Source organism: Canis lupus, chromosome 18, assembly GCF_011100685.1.
Source record: "Canis lupus familiaris isolate Mischka breed German Shepherd chromosome 18, alternate assembly UU_Cfam_GSD_1.0, whole genome shotgun sequence".
NCBI lineage: Eukaryota > Metazoa > Chordata > Mammalia > Carnivora > Canidae > Canis > Canis lupus.
The window spans coordinates 16,524,069-16,539,653 of record NC_049239.1 but is presented as its reverse complement, the minus strand read 5'-3'; the positions used below and the strand labels follow the sequence as shown (position 1 = coordinate 16,539,653).

General features: G+C 39.6%; 1 protein-coding gene across 1 annotated transcript; it reads left to right on the top strand.

Moving 5' to 3' along the window:
- Positions 1-7,165: 7,165 nt before the first annotated feature.
- On the top strand, positions 7,166-7,951 carry LOC119877215 (zinc finger protein 19-like). Its single transcript, XM_038562444.1, has one exon. The coding sequence runs from the start codon at positions 7,302-7,304 to the stop codon at positions 7,872-7,874; it is 573 nt and encodes a 190-aa protein (XP_038418372.1). The 5' UTR covers positions 7,166-7,301; the 3' UTR covers positions 7,875-7,951.
- Positions 7,952-15,585: the final 7,634 nt, after the last annotated feature.

The following is a 15,585-nucleotide window of genomic DNA, read 5'->3' as shown; positions in this document are numbered from 1 at the left end:
GTCAGATGCTCAACCAACTGAGCCACTCAGCTGCCCCAGTAGTGAAAATTTTGCTTATAAGGGGCCAAACTGAGGAAGATTAATAAATAGTGATTCATTAAGTATTATTTACCTATTGTATGCCAAACACTCATGCCAAACCCTGGGGATATAAAAGTAAAGAGAAGAGCTTATAGTTTAATAGAGGAAACCTACAGACAAGTAATTATAATAATGATGACCAAGACTTTGATGAAATCAATAATATGCATTGTGATACTTAGAATAAGGGTCAGCAAGAAAAAGAATGAAATGGGATGGTAGAGGTACAGAGAAGGCTTCCGTGGGTAATAATAAATGCCTTAGGGGAGACTTGGGCTAAGTCTTTTTTTTTTTTATTCATGAGAGACAGAGAGACAGAGACATAGGCAGAGGGAGAAGCAGGCTCCCTGTGGGAGCCCGATGTGGGACTCGATCTGGGGACCCCGGGATCACAACCTGAGGCAAAGGCAGATGCTCAACCACTGAGCCACCCAGGCATCCCTTGGGCTAAGTCTTAAGGACAAGTAGGAACTATCTCTGTACAAAAGGGTGGGGAATGGAAGAGCAACTCAAGCAGAGTCAACAGAAAAATAGCAAATATAGTGGGTTTGGCAAACTAAAAGTAGGTTTCAGTAAAGGAAGTATGTAACTGAAGACAGAGGTACTTTCTGGTAAGCCTTGAGAAGGATACTTACTAAAATACATCTATCAAGTACCCATTGAGATTTTATTCACATAATTGCAATTAATTTTGTCTTAAATGCATCTTATTTTATTTTTTTAAAAAGAATTTATTTATTTATTCATGAGAGACACACAAAGAGGCAGAGGGAGAAGCAGGCTCCCCACGGAGAGCCCGATGTGGGAGCTCCATCCCAGGACCCCGGGATCACGACCTGAGCCAAAGGCAGATGCTCAATCACTGAGCCACCCAGGCATCCCTGCACTTTAATAGGTTAACATTCTAGGGGGTGGTTTGGGGAGAAGTAGTCATCCACAATGTAGTGTCAATTAATTTAATCAGTTTGCTGCTCTAACATCTGGCCTAGATCAGGGGTCGGCAAACTTTTCTTATAAAGCACCACATGGTAACTATTTTTGGCTTTTTGAACCAGACCATTTCTGTTGCAACTACTCGTCTGTACAGTTTTTTTTTTTTTCTTTCTTTAGAGAGAGGGAGAGTGAGAGAGCACACAGGTCGGGGGTGGGGGTGGGGGAGGAGAGTGGTGGGAGAGGGAGAGAGAGAATCCCAAGCAGGGTCCACGTTCAGCATGGAGCCCAACACAGGGGGCTGGATCTCACAACGCTAAGATCATGACCTGAGCTGAAACCAACAGTCGCCCACTTAGCCGACTGAGTGGTCCACCCAGGTGTCCCTACTCACGCCTCCTGTCGTATCATGAGAGCAGCCATAGGCAATACATGAGCACAGGGATGTGACTGTGTCCCAGGAGAACTGGATTCACACACAGTGGCAACTTCTCCAAGGTTTCTACTAAGTGAAAGATCTGTGAGTTAAACCAAGGACTTTCGATCCCTCCAAACATTGATTCTTCCTAGCCTCACTGACCCCAATTAAAAAGCCCTTAAACTTTTAATATCTGCCTGGACAGACAGCCCTTGCCTCGCATTGTCCTCTTACATGGCCACCTGCCAGAGGCCATATAAGATCTTGGTCTGTTTGGAAAATGATGCTCAAGAGAGAGGAGAAACCCTGCCCCTCTCTTCTCAATTCATCTCCTGCCCTGGAGAGGCAGGAGGCACAAATTCTATACAGATAAGTGGCTCCTCTTGTCCTGGGGTAAGCCTCCCTTCCAAGTGTTCAGACCACTTCCCGCCCTCATCGGCCTGGTCTGTGCATGGCACTTCAGTGCACATGGAAGTGATGCTGGCTATGTGCAGGTTCCAGGGAACACTGCATTCTGACTCTGAATTTATTTTCCTCCCCTGCAAACCTCCCCCAAAGATAGTAAATCATAGTTAGGGTTTAAGCCTAAACATGAAAGCCTATTAAACACATTACATAGCTGAAATATAGCACTATTCTACTGCTAGAAGCTCTGTCATGCTTAGTAAAAGTGTGGGTCTTGGACCATGAAACTCACTCTGAAAGGCATAAAAATATTTAAGAACTAAGAATCCCAAGCCTTTTGGGAAGGGAGAAAAAGAATGAAACCGGCTACCTTTCATAATTTATTTCTCTCATTCTTTATCCTCTTTTGAATTTGAGAAAATCCTGAAGGCTTAGAGGGGACTTGTTCATACCAAACAATTTATCTCTATGAATTCCTTTTTTGTGCCCTTCACATGTCACAGACACACAATAATGCCACCATTACTTGCCAGTTGCATGAACTTTGATCCTCAAATGGGTCATGGGGCAGTTTCAAACAAAGCACTAAATGTGAAATGATAAGCAACTTCCATGCCTATGATATTACGAGATTTGATTTTTCACATGGTGGGCACAATGGCATATTTCTGTCTTTATTTTTCAGTTAATGACTATAATGTGGATATTGCTAGAAGCCAGGGACAGGTCTAACAATTTCATTGAAAACAGAAACTTCTCAGCATTACACAATCCAGCACAATATATCTGATTTCTAATAGCTTAATGGACATTTCATTGCTCATTAATATTAGAGGATTTAATGAAAGAAAAGCCATTGACAGAATTGGCCTTATAATTGAAAATCTCACATTTTAAGAGTTATGAAGCTGGTGACTGGGTGCTTTAAAGTTTTTATTTAAGTTCCAGTTAGTTAACATACAGTATGATATTAGTCTCAGGTGTACAATATAGTGATTCAACACTTCCATACATCATCCAGGGCTCATCACGACAAGTGCACTCCTTAATTGCCATGACCTATTTCACCCCCCGCCCCCCATGTTCCTCCTCTCCGGTGACCATTAGTTTCTTCTCTATAGTTAAGAATCTGTGTTTTGGGGGGCACCTGGATGGCTCAGTCAGTTAAGTGGCTGCTTTCGGCTCCAGTCATGATTTCAGGGTCCTGGGATCAAGCCCCCCATCAGGCTCCATGCTCAGAGGCAAATCTGCTTTTCCCTACCCCTTCACCCCTTCCCCTGCTTGTGCTGTCTCTCTCAAACAAATAAATAAAATCTTAAAAACAAAACAACAACAACAAAAAAGAGTCTGTTTGTTGGTTTGCCTCTCTCTATCTCTTTAAAACTGGTCACTGTTAAGACCTGGTTTTCGAAGTTGTTACTGAAGCTGCGAGTATTCATGCACAGAGTCGTAATAATTTTAAAACCTTAACTTAGCCAAATACCCTATCATTTATATAATTCATACAGGAAGCATTAAATATCACGCATTTTATATTAAAATGTGAGGCAGGGTATTTATAACAAGACCAGTGCTGTAGCTTCAATATTAAGATACGTAAATGAATTTGGGACCTACGTCCAAAAGTGCTCAAGGCCAGGTGGTCATGCTAAGTAACTGAGTGTTACAAATGGTGACTATAGTGTTAAAGTTTCAGATTATAACCAACTATCTCTAACCAAACCCCTAGTCCTTTTGCTAGCCCTCTATGGTCCTGATTATTCTAGAAGGTTCATGAGTTTTGTCTTATGAGAACCCACAAACCTAAGAATCCAAAAATACAGTTCTGACTCAATTTAAGTTATATGCTCACTTTTCAGAAATGGTAGCTATGATTATTTCTAAAATATTATTGTACTTATGAATATAGTACTTTTTGAATGATACAGATGATAGTTTGGCCAAATGGAAGCCTTTAAAATTATCACCATTATTATTATTTTGCACTAGTAGGTAAAACGTGAGTAGCCAATGTGTGCAAGTGATGAGTTTCATAAGTCTTAAAGTTAGATTTCTCAGTTACTAGATTTTGTTAATTGCCTTTCTCTTATTAAATTCTTTTTAATAAGACTCACAAAATGATTTATGACATTGTTCTTCGTTTATGGTAAAACTCCTACTTCAGCTCACCAAAATACTGCCTGCAAAATAGGTTTACAACTTTTAAAATTCTTGTAATCACTCTAGATAGATTTTATCTGGAGTGTTTCTGAAATATTGGTGATCACAAAAACCTTCCGTTTTATAACAGTTCCTAGCTTATTTTAAGGTACACACAATGTGAACCAGTAGCAGCTTGCCTTTTCAGTAAAGGTAGAAGTCACGTCAAAGGAATTAAACAATTTGTAACATTCCCTCGGTTCAGTAGGATTACTTTTAAATCTTAAGGGCATTATAGGCTGAGAAAGCTTGCAAAAAGGACCAGAATTTATGCTTTTATAATGCATGGTCCTCAGGTATTTCACTGAAATACCTTCAGAGTTAAAAATATCCATATGCTTGAGGTTGGCCATCAGCTGTGTTACTTGCAGTATAAGGATTGAGTATAAGGATTTTCTAACTGATGAAAATGAAGTCTAGCCACCCTGCTTTATTTTGCAGCAGCCTCTCTAGTGGATAAACCATGGTTCTTCCAAGAGTCATCTAAAGTGCTTAAGAGTAGATTTTCTCCAAAGATGGGCAGTTCAGGTTCCACATGAGGAGAGCTCAGAAATCCTTCCCCATCAGAAGGCCCAGGAGCCAGGCACCCCCCTGGGGATGACACAGCCTCTGTGTACGGGATCCAGGCTCTCTGAGCTCAGTGGAAAAGCGGATCCCTATCCAGGGGGACAGAGGCGGAGGAGTTATTGAGAGCAAGCAGCTTTGCTTGCTGATTCAAAAGCCTAACTTTGTCTGTCAACAAGCGCTTTCTGGGCCCTCAGGAATGGGTGTCGACCACAGCCCTTCTGGCTGCCTCTGTTAATCATTGAACTCTCTTTTTTTCTCAATTTGGGAATGAGTCATGGCTTTAACTCTAGGGCAGCCTGATAAAGGTCCCGCATCAATGGCCTGCCCTAGGATTTCCAGGTCAAAGGAAAAGGAAAAAAGAGGAAAATGATAACTGCCAACTTAAGAGAGGCCCAAGACAAGTGTTTGTGTTGAAAAATAATGTCGACCTCAACATGACCTTCAGTACAACAGTGCTCCCTGCTCAAAGATAAGTAAGCCTAGACTAAGATACCACATCTGAAAGTAGCACGCAGCTTCTTTTGCCCACCACATTTTGAGTTTGGGTAATACTTGTTATAAATGGCTAATCTTGATTGGGACGTCTATTGTCCTGATCTACATATAAAGCAACTGGTTCACTGAGGTTCGAAGTGAACATGTATGACTGATTCTCCAAGAGAGAAAATCATACCTAAACATGTAAATAGTATATGGTATAGTGACTGCATCACTCAACACTTACTATTGATATAATTGGATACGATTTTGTTGTCTTGCCGATTTTTATTTTACGACTGTCATTTTAAGTATCCAATTGCCTGTGTTCTTTAGAGAGCCTGAAGCCAAAATGAGGGAGTGGGTTTTTTTCCCCTTCGGCCAAATTAAATATAAACAAGGAAATCTGAACTTAGAGAAGAAGAAAATCACATTTCAAAAATTCAATAACCAGAGTAATTTTCCTAATTATCCTGCCAGATGAAATTTTTAAGACTTCCAATGACAGCAGAATATGTAAATTAGGTCAATGTGTGGTTTTATGGTCAAATAATATTGTTTGACCTAATTATGGAATTAAAAAAATATATAGAAGATATCTGAAATTAATGATGTACTGCATGTTCGCTAACTGAATTTAAATGTGCATGTATATGTATTATATATATTATATATATAAATATGCAAATATTTACATATATATATAAAATGAAGTCCAGGAATCGAGGAGGTCCTGAGATCACATCTTACTATGTACCAGGCACACCCTATCTGCTGCCTCAAATTCCAGTGAGCAGTCCATTGCTAATGAAATTTATTTTCAAAATTGCTTATTATCGAATGATAAACTATTAAATAGGGTCAGGGAAATAAACACAGTAATCGTTTAGTAGATGACTCAGCAGTCTAGCCGCCCAATTTTAGTAGGTTCCAAGCCACAGATTTCACATTCTCCTAACATTCTATAATTGAGAAAACGCTTGCCCGCACAAGTCATCATTCTATTTTATCCTCAGAAAAAACCCAGAAGGTTGGTATCATCACTCCATTCTATAGATGCAAATAGCGAAGCTCAGTGAGTTTCAGAGCCTTCAGTGGGGCCTTCATTCCAGCAGTTGTTGGGAGGATGCCTACGACTTGCCGGGCACAGCCAGTGAACACAGCCAGACGGGAATCCAGGAAGTACATCTCTGGTCAGAAACGTGTTTGCGGCATTTTCCTCAACACGGAGAAGCAGGGCACGTGATAGCTTCCAGGCTATTCAAGCTGCCACGTGAGTTGCCGTCTCTTTGCCCTCCCAGCACTGTGCCAAGCAGCCTCCGACAGTCTGAGGGCTAGAAAGGAGAGGCGTTCTCCAGCCTCGGAAGCGCTGATCATAGGCTGAATTAGGAGGTGGAGCAGTGTCCCCTACACCACAGGGCCCTTCTCTGGACTTGGTCTCCTCTCTGCCTATGTCCCACCCTTTCTATTTCAATGAACTCTTCCTGGAAAAGCAATCTTTTAAAAAGTAGGCTGCAGGCCTTTCCTGGGGTGAGCCGGGGGCAGCGGCGGCGGGGGGCGTGTGCGGGGGCGCTGGGCCCTTCCAGCAGCTGCCGCCGTCCCTGAAGCCGCGGCGGGGGAGGCCGCTTTGGGGCAGGGAGGCCGCGGATGCAAGGAGGTGGCGCCGCGGCCCCGGCCTCCGGTCGCTGCTCAGCCGCTGCCCTGGGCCCCCGGTGCGGCCCTGAAGGAGACGAGCGTCGGCCCCCCTCGGGGAGCTTTCGGTCCGTCGGGGCGTCACCTCGTAATCAAAGCTGATCGCTTCGCTCCACCTGTTTGTAAGCCGGTAGCTGCGGCCGTGGTTTTCGGCGGAAGAGCAACCTTCTAGACAGAGCTCCGGGCCAGAAGGTCACACCCGTTTTTGCTCTCTCCGCCGTGTCTCACGCTTGGCCTGGAATGAATGAAGTATCTGATAAATGCTTGTTGGGTGAAGAAAGCACAGACGAATGCAAATACATCCTCTCAAACTTGGAGACGTGGTCTACAGGACGGCGAACACCAGAGCACAAGAGTACGAGCAGGGGGAGGAGCAGCGGGGAAGGGACAAGTGGACTCCACCGAGCAGGGAACCCAATGTGAAACCGGACACCACGACACCTAGATCATGACCTGAGCTGAAGTCAGGAGTGAGATGCTTAGCCGGCTGAGCCCCCCAGCCCCTGCCCTTCGCTGAGAGGGAGACCAGGTGATGTCAGCCATGCCCCTGAACGCCTGGCACCAGGAGTTGGTGACCTTTAAGGACGTGGCTGTCTACTTCACCCAGACAGAATGGGCTGGACTTTCTCCTGCACAGAAGGCCCTGTACAGAAGTGTGATGCTGGAGAATTATGGGAACTTGACATCCCTGGGATACCCAGTTCCCAGACCTGCTCTGGTCTCCCTTCTGGAGGGAGGGAATTTGCCTTGGGGCTTGGAGGCACAGAATAACCCATCTGCAGAGAGGTCCAAAGGCATCTGTAAAGGTACTGAGACCAACGTTGACAATGAACCCACATCAACACAGGGAATTTCTGAAGAAAGAGATGTGATGTTGTCACATGGTTTGCAGAAGAATGTTGTTCAGGGAACCAACTTTCTAGAAACCTGTGAACTACAAAAGCACCAGGAAATTCCCACAGTGAAAAATATTAAAGGAAAGGTTCCAAGAATCCACTGTGCAAGGAAAACGTTCAGATTGTTTGGGTATGGCAGTTCCTCCCACTTTATTCTTTTTTTTCCCCAAAATTGTTTGAAATTGGACTTAAAGATTAAATCAAGATGAATGTCCTTTCTTTGAAAAATTACCTGTGCCTTTCTATATACAACTTCTTACTGATGGTGGCAGAGGTGATGGTGTAGTCCCCGAGTATTTAAGTTTTTCTTCATATATGTCTTATACATTTATTAATAAATGTATTAACTTTAAAAAAATAAAATAAATAAAAATAAAAATAAAAAGTAGGTTCCAGGGCGCCTGTGTGCCTCAGTTGGTTAAGTGTCTACCTTTGGCTCAGGTCATGGATCCCAGGGTTCTGGGATTGAGCTCCATTTGAGCTCGGTGCTCAGCAGGGAGCCTGCTTCTCCCTCTGCCTCTGCCCCTCCTTGCTGATCCTTCTGCTTGGACTCTCTCACTCTGTCAAATAAATAAATAAAATTGAAAAAAAAAAAAGTAGGTTCTTTAAGGGGGGGGGAAGGCTGATCAAGAAAAAAAAAGCAAAATACATATATTTTTTTAAAGAAAAGTTTAACCACAGATATGGAAGACACTATAGAAATTGTGGGGGAAATCTCTGCAACCCAAGGCAATAAAATTGAACATTAATTTCACTGAGAGTAATTTTTCAGCAATATATAAATTATCAAAATTAACCTAAGAAAAGAATGAAAATCTTTACAGGCCAGTAATCATAAAAGATAACTAAAGATGTACCTTTAACAAAATCTACAGACTGAGATGGTTACAGACATAGTCTTAAAAAGTGATGATTCATGTCATTTAACACACTTGAGCTCATAGAAAAATGCAGTAATCTCCATTTTATCCAGCTAGCCAACACCTTATTAACAAAACCCAAAAGATAGTACAAACAAGAAACTTATAAATCAGTTTTGTTTATGAACATAGATATGAAATTCTTTTTTTTTAAGATATGAAATTCTAAGTCAAATATTATCAATCTAATCTAGCAATAAATATAAAGAGAAACAATTTGAGTTTATTCTAGATAGGCAAGTATATTTCACTATAAATAATCTTTCCAGATCATTCATTATACCAACAAATTGAGTGTGAAAATGAATAGTTATAATTATAACGATAGTATACTAAGACAAGATTTATCAGAATTCACCATCCATTCCTAATTTTAAAATCCTCCAAATAAAATAGAAGGGAAAGGAAAATGTGATAGAGACTGTTTGTCACAATCCAAGCCAACATCAAGCTAAGCAGTGAAATTAAAGCCATTTTCCTATTAAAATCAGAAAATCAAAAACAATTCAGCATATCCACATTGGCATTATTATTCATTTCAGAGCTAATATATTAGATAAGAAAAAATTCATATAATAATGGAAAATAAAAGACAAAATTATTCTTTTTGTAGGATATGATTATACACACAGAAACTCAAAAAAACCCTATTTTAATAAATTAATAGCATAAAAATTAGCATTAATACACTGGGTGCTCTTCTACATGTTTATGTCTACTAACTCATTTACTCCTCATCCCATCCTATGAATTAGGTATAATCTCTTCTCTATATTTAAGATGATGAATCTATAGCCCCAAATCAAACAATCAATAAATAAGAAATTCAGAACTTGAGCTCAGAGTGTCTAGTTCCAGAAACCGAGCACAACTTAAACTGCTTCTTGCATCATTGACTAGGAAACACATTTGCAACGTGTACTATCAACAATTATACCAGCAATATACAATGAATTCTAAAAATTAATAATAACAACTCAATGGAAACACTGCCAAAGGATATGAATGGTTAATTCACAAAACAGTAAATTCAACTGGCCAATAATCATAAAAAATGTTCAACCTACAAGACAATACCAGACAAATAAGTAAAAGCAGTTGGCAAATTACAAAGAATGATAAAAACCAAGTGCCGTCTCTCCCTCTGCCTGTGTCTCTGCCTTTCTCTCTCTCTGTCTCTGTGTCTCTCATGAATAAATAAATAAAATCTTTTTTTTTTTTTTTAAACATTTTTATTTATTTATGATAGTCAGAGAGAGAGAGAGAGAGAGAGGCAGAGACACAGGCAGAGGGAGAAGCAGGCTCCATGCACCGGGAGCCCGACATGGGATTCGATCCCGGGTCTCCAGGATCGCGCCCTGGGCCAAAGGCAGGCGCTAAACCGCTGCGCCACCCAGGGATCCCTAAATAAATAAAATCTTAAAAAAAAACAAAAACCAAGTGCTGTCAAGGATGTTGGAAAACAGTTATACTCATATGTTCCTGTTGGGAGTTTGAGGACAAATTGCCATACTTTTAAAATCTAGTCAAAATGCTGAAACTGTAATATACACATATTCTCTTATCCACAAATTTCACTTTTAGGAATCTCTCTTATCAAAATAAACACATGAGAATGTAGAACTACTGCATAGGATAGTTATTACAACATTGCTGTAGTTTGCAATTAGTTATGATATATCCATTGTAAGCAATATCGTGTAGGTTTTAGAAAGAAAAAATAAGATTTAAAATATTGAAAAGACTGTTACCTTTCAAATATGTGAATTGTCCCACTTGAAAAAAAAATGAATCTAAAACTGAATACCTAAACGGGGTTCCTGGCTGGCTCAGTCAGTGGAGCATGCAACTCTTGATCTCCGGGTGGTGAGTTCAAGCCCCGTGTTGGGGGTAGAAATTACTTTAAAACAAAACAAAAAAATAGCTACCTGAAAATGCAGAGAAAATTTCTAGGAGATCCAAAAGTGGAGAATTTGAACATGGTAAAGGCAGAAACGTTTTCTCTTTACACTCTTTTGAACAGTTTGAATTTGTTTTTTGAGCAATGAACATGTAATTATTTTTAAAAATCTGATAAACTAGGGGCACCTGGGTGACTCAGTCAGTTGAGCATTCAATTCTTGATTTCGGCTCAGGTCGTGATCTCAGGGTCTTGAGATCGAGCCCAAAACCAACTCCCTACTCAGCAGGCAGTCTGCTTCTCTCCCTCTCGATCTGCCCCTACCCCTGCTCACACATGCTCCCTCTCGCGCTCTCAAATAAATAAATAATTTTTAAAAATTTTTTTCAATTTTTGAAAAATCTGATAAACTAATTCCAATGCTTGACAATAGCTTAATGTTACTCTTCAAGGGATATTTAAGTTTTAATGGGCAACCCTGGACTTTTTATATGGGAAAAATAAGTCCATTTCAAATATACCATCAGTGCCAGTAAGAGAGACTCCCTACATCATACCATATGGTATGATTGACTTGGTGAAACTACTCAGACCTTTTTAAAAATATTTCCTGTCTCACGTGTGGAACTTCAGTTCTTGAATTTAAAAGCTTCGAACTTGTCAGGGTTTCAAGGAAGCTCGGGGGTGCATTTAGCGTTGGGGTGATAATCCACGAAATGTGGAGGGGAGAGGTTGGCGAACACAGCATACACACCTATTAACGCTCTTCATACCACCCACCCACTGCAAGCCATTTTGGTATCAGGCTGATTCACACATCAGAAAGAACCAGAAACCTCTGCGTGTCAAAATTATTTTTTGTTTACATGTCTCAAGGAAACCTGAAGTTGGTGATTGCATTTCACAAGGACACTGGGAAAAGCCATTTGTAGCTATCTAACTTTATGCTATCAGCAGAAGGTAGACATTGATCACACAAAGAACAGATGGCAGTACTGAGAAAATAAGCATTCTGCTATTATTCCTGGGTAAATCCAGTGGGCAGAGATTACAATAATCAATAAAAAAAGAAATCAACTACTTACATAAGTCATGTTGTAATAACTGAACTGGTTGGATACGGAAAAGCACAAAGAAACACTTAAAAGTTCTTATTTGGAAGTCTTCAACTTCAATTTTTCTCTGTATTGTCTTAATAAATCACACATCAAATAAATACTGTTGAAGGGGAAAAATTAAATGAAATGGGTATTGAATGTCAGGCTGAGTAGGAAATTTTAATTGCAGAATAATGGAGATGGATGGATATAGATGACACTTTTAAATAAAGTTATCACTTCCTTTCTCCTGTCTCAGCTCCTAACACAAAGTGATAATTGCTTTAAAAGCAAAATAGTTCTGGATACACACTGATAGGTATTTTTTTTCCCAAGGACTATAAGTAGCAAATTTCAACACCCAATGAATCATGTTATTTCTCATCTCACTTAACAAATTCTAATAGGCAGCTAAAAGTCTCTTACAGGGTATTCATTTATCTCCGTACAAAATGTTTGAGGTTGAGATCTGGCCCAGAAAATGGAGCAGAAAGATTAGGAAAGGGAAATTATATAACTGTCATCACAAGTAAGATTCTGTTCTGCTGGATCTGAATCATACCATTTTCACCACCAATGCCTATATTTCCTTCTCAAGAAAAAATAAAGAAATAATTTAAAAAATTAGAAATCTCAATAAAATATAGATAAACACTGAGTCTCCTAAATGAACTCATTGTGAGAGAGTTAAAAGAAAATGGGGAAAATATACTACATAAGGGTTTCTTTTTTATTTTTTTTTACAGAAATGGAACAAACACTTGCAACATTCACAGAAGAGACAGAAGATAATTGTGGTCAATTATATTATACTCCTACTCCTGAGAAAATATCTCACGGTCCAGGAAATGAGTTCTGAGATCCTTCCTGGATGTGGTAATATGTCCCAGTGAGCCTTATTGTCTATTAAATGCCCTGCTCTCACACGGTCTAAGAGTAGATATGCATTTTTATTGATTTTTATGTACCACACCTTTTGTTCCAAAACAGATTTTAAGATAGCTTAAAAGGACACATAATGGGCAACAAGACCTCATAAATTAAAAGTACAAGCAAAGGAGAAAGGAAAATGTGGATAGGAGCATAAATGGATAAAAAAAATACAGCCAAAGAAGACATATTATGATAACCTCACTCCTGCTGTTCATGGGCCACAGAGTTGGTGCTAAGCTCTCTAGTAGTGGCTGCGAAGAAGGAGACATCAAATTCGAGCATATCCTTGCAAATGGAAAATAATCCTGGGACGCCTGGATGGCTTAGTGGTTGAGCATCTGCCTTTGGCTCAGGTCGTGATCCCGGGGTCCTGGGATCGAGTCCTACATCAGGTTCCCCACAGGGAGCCTGCTTCCCCCTCTGCCTGTGTCTCTGCCTCTCTCTCTGTGTCTCTCATCAATAATAAATAAAACCTTTAAAAACAAACAACAAAAATACAAAGGGAAAACAACCTGATGAAGCTTCAGCATTGGCTTCAATTATTCTATTTGTAGTAAGAATAAAAATATAGCAATAGAATAGATCTAACTCATAGAGTGTTTACTATAATTTCGGGTAATCTTCTGAACACATTAACATTTAAATCATTTAATTCTCACAAAAATGAATGAAGTAGAAGTAGATGGTACTATTATTCCTTTTTTATAGATCAGGAAACCAAGGAACAAAGGAACCAAGGAACAAAGAGGTTAGGCATACTGCCCAGGATGGTGCACCTAGTAAGGGAAAAAGTAAGATACTACTAATTGTGTACTTTGATTTAAGTACAAGTATAATCTTCCTGTGCCGATGGCTTTTATAATATTCACCTATAAGAAACAAGTTGCCTAAATATAAACAAAGCTATAAAAACAAACCAGCTAATAAATGATCCTGTTTGAAACTAAATGCTGCTTGCAACATTAACGTGGAAGCATGTGTAATGATGAAAGTTCATTTAAGTTTGGAGTGCTATACTTTGATGACTCAATTTTCTTTCTATTTTTCTCTAATTAGACTACTGAGAAACCTAGTTCGTATGGCCTGTTGTGATACCGTTTGGCCTTCCTTTGGTGAGAAGACATTCTCAATATATCAAGCACACCAGTTTTTTTTTTCTCATCAGCTGGCAGCAGTTCAAGAAATAACACTTGACATCAACTCTATTGGAAGCACAAACAGAGACTTAGGCACTGAAACTATGGAGCAGTTTTCAATTATAAGATAAAAAATGATCCAAACTATGCTTATACTAATTTGTTTGCTAGAATGTCATTTGAATAAAAACACAAAATTTAAGCATTCTTGTGAATAACTCTCAAGTCCTCTCTCTTGGGAAATACTTTTTTGAAGAAACATACTTGACAATGTTCTTAATTTAAAAAATTAATTGCTCCAAGTATTATTAATCTCCATGCTAAAAGACAGTTATTTCTCATGGAGGACAATATAGAGTATAGTGTGGAATTAAATTAATAATGGTTTCGGGCATCTCCATCAGAAAAGACAAGATCTCGAAAATATAGTGATGACATTGCATAAATGTCTAACTCAGTAAATGATGATCTGGTTGGATTTGGGGGCATATTTTTAAGAGGAGGGAAGTCAAGCTTTGGGGAAAGAAGTCTGTAGCAATGAACTTAGAGGTGTCTAATACTTCGTCGACCATGTGTTGCTGATTGAATATGGATCTGTGGACTTCAACATCAAGAAGCTCTGGTATAGAAAGCAAAAAAAACCAGTAAGAAACAACCTGAATGGACACATTGCATTTCTATTCACAGACAGACCAAGAGAATATTCCTTAGAAGTATGCCATCCAAGAATACATATTTATATGATGTCCTTAAACTCAGAAATCAGCAAGATCTTAAAGATGCATTATTATTTCATTTGTTTCCACTTTTCATACTCTTAATAGGATGCTTTCAAAGCATGGTTGTCAGTAGTAATAAGGGTGGAGGATTCTTCATTTACATCATCAGAGAGCAAATACGTTTCTCCCGCAATTATGGAATCAGATTCCTTCCTTTCAGTCAGACCCAAGAGAATGCCATGAGCTGATTGTTTATGTAAGGTGACATAACCAATCACCACGATTGCTTTCAACTAGTTAAAGCTTACCCAGAAGTCGGTGTGGGGATCATCTTTCCTTAAGTCACATGGGCTGCATTTTGTGGATGCCTCTATAAAACCAGGGTTCCACTGTGAAGGGGTAAATAGAGACAGGTTGCTGGGTAGACAATGAACAGATACCCTAGACACAAAATTTTTTCCTGAGAAGGCCAGGGGAAAATATTTTGTATTATCCCTGGTATATCTCGGATGGGCTATAGGGGGCAGTAGTGGCTCAGTACTCACTGAATTTCCACCACGTAGTGAGGGACACTTCTCTGGAAGAGGTATTTTCCTTTAAGGGTCAAATATCATTTGCTATCACTAAATCATACCAGAAATAACTGGCATTTTCATCAATTAAAATCACAGCTGCTTAGAGTCGAAAACACCGACATATTGACTGGTTCTTTTTTTATCGGTATCTCATTATAGGGCCTTTCTGTACCTTTCACTTAACACGCAGAATGATCTGAGTTAGCAAGAACAGTTTATGCATTCAATTGACATATTTTCCCCATCAACCACTTGCCTGCTCTATGCTACAGAGTGAGTGAACAAGCAAAAGATACTTCTCTGTATTTATTCAATACAAAGGAGCACGGTTAACATTAAACTCAAATGCTCCAGATGTTCAAAAAATAAGCTAATAAACATGCCAAGTTCTGATTTAATCAGAAAGACCTCTTTCACTTAGACTCTGAGCTGGAGATAAATAAAAAGGAAGACAGAGAGGAAAGGTATTCCAGGTAAACAGGCTCCGGTGGACAAAAAAAAGTCTAAGCAGGGTGGTAATAATCTGGAAAGACAGTTGTGGATGGGAGGACAGAAGAGAGGACCATGGGACTAGTTCACTGTTAACTCAGGGTGGAGCTACTGGGCAGTGAGAAACCTTGCAAAGGAGATAGGAAGGAAG